Source organism: Monodelphis domestica, chromosome 1 (assembly GCF_027887165.1).
Source record: "Monodelphis domestica isolate mMonDom1 chromosome 1, mMonDom1.pri, whole genome shotgun sequence".
NCBI lineage: Eukaryota > Metazoa > Chordata > Mammalia > Didelphimorphia > Didelphidae > Monodelphis > Monodelphis domestica.
The window spans coordinates 172,357,751-172,363,627 of record NC_077227.1 but is presented as its reverse complement, the minus strand read 5'-3'; the positions used below and the strand labels follow the sequence as shown (position 1 = coordinate 172,363,627).

The window sequence follows — 5,877 nt, the reverse complement described above, 5'->3', positions numbered from 1 at the left end:
TCATGTCTTATGAGAAGTCCTTGTGGCCACCAGAACTTTCCTCAGAGCAGCCTTCATATCCTTGTTTCTGAGGCTATAGATCAAGGGGTTGAATAGTGGAGTAATAACTGAATAAAACAGTGTCATAACTTTCTGAAATTCTACTGGCTGCTCTGATCCTGGTCCCACATACATAGTCATAACAGAACCAAAGAATAAGATTACTATAGCTAGATGTGAAGCACATGTGGAGAAGGCCTTACGTTTGCCAGCAGCAGAGGGAATCCGCAGTACAGAAAAAATGACTAAGACATAGGAGATGAGGACAAATATAAAAGTACCAACCATAAAGATAGTATTGAATGTAGAGTAAATGAATTTTGTGGTATGGGCTTTGGAACAGGAAAGGGCCATCAATGGGACAGGATCACATATGAAGTGATTAATAATGTTTGGGCCACAATAGTACAACTGTGAGATGAGGACAACTGGTATTACAAAGAGAATAAATCCACTTGACCAGCCAAAGATCACCAAATCAGTGCAGAGATGTGTAGTCATGATGTTTGGATAATGCAATGGACGACAAATAGCAAGGTACCTGTCAAATGCCATGATGCAAAGATAGAAACCTTCATCACAGCCAAAAGAGAAGAAGAAATAAAATTGTACAAAGCAACCAACAAAAGTGATGGTCTTGGTCTCAGAAAGGAAATTAGCTAACATGTTGGGAACAGTTGTGGTGACATAACAGATCTCCAAGAAGGAGAAATTCCCCAGAAGGATGTACATGGGGGTGTGGAGGTGCCGATCCCAGTGTACAGCACAGATAATAGCTGCATTTCCCATTAGTGTTAGTATATAGGTCGTTGAGAACACCACAAAGTAGACCATCTGTATCTCCCTGCTGGAGGGGAAGCCCAAGAGGATGAAGTGACTAACAGAATTGACCATGTTTTCTATATCAGAGGTGTTTCTTTCTTCAGAAGCCATGAATATGATGCTAGGTTGCAAAGCAAAGATTTAATGGAGATTACTGCTTTGGGGTTGTGGTTTTAAAAGATTTCTCTATTACAAAAAAAAATGAATATTTTGGAAATAAGTTTTGAATGATAATACATGTACAACCTAGTGGAATTGCTTGTCATCTATGGAAGGGGGGAGGTAAAAGGGGAGGGAGAACATGAGTCATGTAACCATGGAAAAATACTTAAAAAAATAAAATACACATTACTTAAAGAATCATAATTGAAGTGTTTCAGTAGATGGGTGTGGGAAATATTTTTAGACACAGGAACCTTTTCAGAGGTTATTTATTCACACCATGGTCTTTCACTCCATTTTCCACCTTTGTCTGGGTCCTAACCAGAGCTCACTGAATGACACTATGAATGTTATATATTATGTATAAAATTTGTAATTATCCCTGTTGCCATTTGTGGGGGAGGCAGAAGATACAAGAAATTAAAATATTGAATTGTATAGTAACAAAATTCATTTTGTGTATTCCACTCAAACAAATTATAATAAATGACACATTGCAGATAACAAATTAATTTTTTTTGTTAAGTGGCTGTTTGGTTTCATGTAAATAGCCACAAAACAGGGATGATTATAATGAATATTAGAAATAAGAGGGATTTAGAGATTTTTATGCTCTTTCTGATCCAATCATCTTATTTTACAGAAGAAAATGAGGATAAAGTTTAAGTAAATTTACCAAGATTACAACACTAGTGGCAGAGTTGGTATTGTCTAAACTATTATTTTTTTTTCTATTATAAGAGAGCTGGTATGGCAATCAGGAAGAACTAGATTCAAGTTTTGCTTTTGCTCTATTTGTAATCCTGGAAGTTATTTACTCCAGGGAACTCTTTAAGACTATAAATTGAAGGGCATATATGGAAGGAATTTCTGTAAACATTTTATTTTATCTGATTATTCTTCAGTTATCCTGATAATATCTTGTTCCCAGGTCTTAGCAACATATCTGAAATATGCTGTGGCTCTTTTCCTTCCTATGCTATATGAAAGAACTGTACTGAATCACAACATCTATGGATTGATGTCCTAGAAAACATTCTCCTGGGGAGAGAGTCTCCTGTTCTCCAGGGTAAAATTATATGTACAACAAATTTTGATATTTTATCTGCATTAACACTTTCCTATCACTTTTAAACTATGAGCAAAATCAACATTTCTAGCCAGCACATCCCTAGTAGCATCCAGGGACTTCTCACAAGTAGCCTCAGAGGGAGGACTTTGAATAGTTTATCCACCTGACTTCCCTTAAGTGATCTCTCCCTAATCATTGACACAAGAATTAGGCTCTTTTTTTTTTTTTAATGATTAGACTGCTTCAAACCTCTTTAGCCCTTCTCTGTCCCAATGACTCTGAACCTTAGTCCACTAATGCACAAATTTTAAGCCCTACTGTCAAATGATTGCCTCCTTATTGCTGTCCCCCACAAGGCTCTCCTCCTTGTCTGGCTCTAGATCTGCTTAATTTCTTCCAGTGTTCCCTATGGAAAACCTGTTCCATAATTTAAAATTTTCATTTCATTTTAAACTTCTTCCTCTCTCACTCCTTCAGTCTTTTGTTCCTCACTGCTACATGGTTCAATGATAATCCTACTTTTCTTAGCACCCAGTCTAGTACTGACCATACTCTTTTTTATTATCTCTTACTAATTAGAATGAACATGTAAAAATGCTCATTGCTTTATAAACCACTTGGATTCTCCCTCTTTCATTATCACTAGGCAACCTTTCCTTTGAGGACTACACTATTCAAATTTATCATTCAATTCATACCCTTGTGACTGTTATCTGTCAGCACATTCATTACTAAATGAGCTTCCTGTCTGGCTCACAGTCTTTCTATACATGACAATACCTGCCTTCATTCTAAGAGATTTAGATATACTTTGTTGATACTTCCTTAAATACCTTAACTTCCAAGTTTCTCAACTATTGATTTCCATGGCCAACTCCTCCACTTGACCTCACCTAAACATATCATTGTTCTTACTATCATCCTGAAGTGTTCCACTTCCATGTTTCTGAACTCTAAAAGTATTTTGAAATCATCTTTTATCATTTCCTTCTTTCCCTATTCATTACTTCTAACTCTATGCTTCCTCACCATCCTCATTAATTCCATCTATCCTTCATTTCTTTTCCAGACCATCACTCCTGCACTGTCTACACGTTCCTTTTCTTTGTCTCTCGTTCTCTCTTTCTCTATGTTTGTCTCTGTTTCTCTACCCATTGGTAAATCAGTTCCAACTCTAAACTATCTTCTAAAATAAAATCCCATAATCCCTTTCCTACCCTTAATCATGCCACATCTCATCCCTGGATTACTCCTACCACTTGCCTCCTTTTCTTCTATTCACATGGTGTTGAAATGAGCTGGGAAACAAATCTAAAATGCATCTAATACAAATTTACATTATTTGGTTCCATATTTGGCCCTCAATGCAGTCATGCAATTATTTTGCTCCTCTTTACTCTCCAACACAGTTATTCTTTCTGTCCTCTCAAGTCTTCCTCCACCCTCTCAGTTAATAATCTCAACTTGAAGAGATATCTGTCTAATTCATGGGACAGAGAAAAACAGCTTGGCATAGGAGAAAGAGTATTAGTCTTGGAGTCCAGAAGATCTTGGCTCAAATCGTATCTCAGACATTCATTAGCTACACACAGGTTATTTAACCTTCCTCAGTCTAGTTTCTTTATATGATAGCAATAATAGTTTCTTGACTTTACTGCAAATGGTTGCTGTAAAATCAAATGAGATATTTCTAATGTACTTTATGAATTTTTGAGAACTATTAACGAAAGTTATTATATTTAAGGTTAAGTAGAAAGAAATAGACAAAACGGTAATAATATACCTAGACCTAGGTGATTTAATAAGTGTAAGATGAAGTTTTGATTTTGCTGCTAACTAGTACCATAGATATAGATTCCAAAAGGACCTTAAAGGTAATATGATTCTATTCCCTCATTTTACAAATGAGGAATATGAAGCCCTGAGAAGATGTGAATTGCTCAATATCAATCAGGTAGAAGTGACAAAGTCAGGATTGGAAACCAAATCTTCTGAGTCCAAAGCTAGTGTTTTATGCGCTATGTCATTATATTATCACTCAAATGGCTAGGCAAGGTTTCTTCTCACTCCCCAGGGGCAAAAGAATCCCTCAAATCTTGGATTTGTAGAACTACTACAAATCTGCTTTAGTAAAGGGATATAACCGGTGATTTGCTGGAGCCAGCATATTGTTGAGAGCAAATGAAGTGAGTATTTATACCCTGGAACTTGACAAGCAATACAAACTAGGACTAGATTTATTGGGGTTTTTTTATTGTCTATATGTAAGAAAGTGATATAAAATGTTAAATAATGCAGATTAAAGGATGTCCTTCATTTTTAGTGAGTTGGTTGCTAAACATTTATCTATATATCCCTAGATATATTCCCACACAATGATATATCCAGTCTTGTGATGTCACTTAGACTCTTTCTATGGTCACTGGCACATTCCATTTTCCCTTCACTGGTTAAGTCTACATTTTCAGAATCATTTCAAATCCATATTACTATCTAAGTATTTATACTTACCCTGGTGTAAGCTTCTTTTCCAACTTCTTCTGTGATAATCAGCTGTCCAGAGTGATATACTTAAGTATAACTAAAATACAAATATTAACTAAGGGTTGCTTGTTAATTACGTGGCTGGAATGCACATGAAGACTGTGGCATGAGCATTATTCTTCAGAAAATGAGATGCAAGAAATAGAGGACAGAAACTTACAACTGAAGTAAATGACTTGCCACTTTATACTATAGCATCAATAGAAATTATTGTGGAAGTCATTTTTAAAAAGCTTATGAATTTTTACCTGACATTCTCAACTTGCTTAATAAATATCTAACAGTCTCTTAATACATAATCTCTATTTGAAGTGATAAACAAGTTAGATTAGGAAACAGTACCCCAAGGTTCCCAAAAAACTGTTGGAAATAGCAATAAATCCCTGCTTCTATTGACTTTTGAACATCTATATTCAATATTCCCGGAAATAAGGAGAGAGCACAGATTAGGCTGTCCATTGGACATATTCTGGCCCTGAACAAAGTAGCTATTGCAAGGTTATGGCATGCTTCAATTTAGTCTCTGGGTTTTCTATAAAGACACTGATCAAAGCAAGGCTATAAACCATTTCTCTAGAGCTCGATGAGTTTGAAAGAGGGATAGGATCAATAGAATTGTAGCCTGCCATGAGTTATGGATCTGGTAGGTATTTGACTCCTTAGCTTCTGAGTATTCACTACCAATTTCAAAAGCCCAGGTAAAGGTAAAATAGGTGCTTATTTCCTTCTCTAGCCTTTTGAGATTTTGGACTCTCCTCTTGAGCATTAACTTATTTGTTTATTAAGTACCCTGATTTTTGCTTATTTAGAATGAAATCCCAGGCTTCACTATTCCCAGAAGCCTCTTTCAATTGCTGTAGCTCCTCTCTTCTCCTAAATTCTCATTCTAGATATTTTATGATGTTTCCTGTGGAATAATTTAAAATTGATAAATGTGGTCACAATAATTTAAATAATTAAAACCTTTATTGATAGATTATGAATTCTTACTTTTCCAAAGAACTAAATGAGATGAAATAAATGTTTTTAAATATTTACTACACATTAAATGCTAAAGATACAAAAAAAGTCACAGTCTTAAGACCTCAAATGGTCCCTCATGGTTGATTTGTGTTTGTTTGTTTGTTTGTTTTTGTTTTTTTACTAAAACTGCAATTTTATTCCCATAGCAGAGCTCCAAGTCAGGAAATTCCCTCTACCAATGTATTTTGTCATCTGCTTTTCAATTTGAATTCTTA

General features: G+C 35.4%; 1 protein-coding gene across 1 annotated transcript; it reads right to left on the bottom strand.

Moving 5' to 3' along the window:
* On the bottom strand, positions 1 to 972 carry LOC100029047 (olfactory receptor 11G2-like). The gene has a single exon (XM_016432190.2). The coding sequence runs from the start codon at positions 970 to 972 to the stop codon at positions 1 to 3; it is 972 nt and encodes a 323-aa protein (XP_016287676.2).
* Between the last annotated feature and the right edge of the window lie 4,905 nt (positions 973 to 5,877).

What these genes read in the sequence shown, in the direction of transcription:
- LOC100029047 (XM_016432190.2), bottom strand. Translation starts at nt 972, where the DNA reads ATGGCTTCTGAAGAAAGAAACACCTCTGATATAGAAAACATGGTCAAT.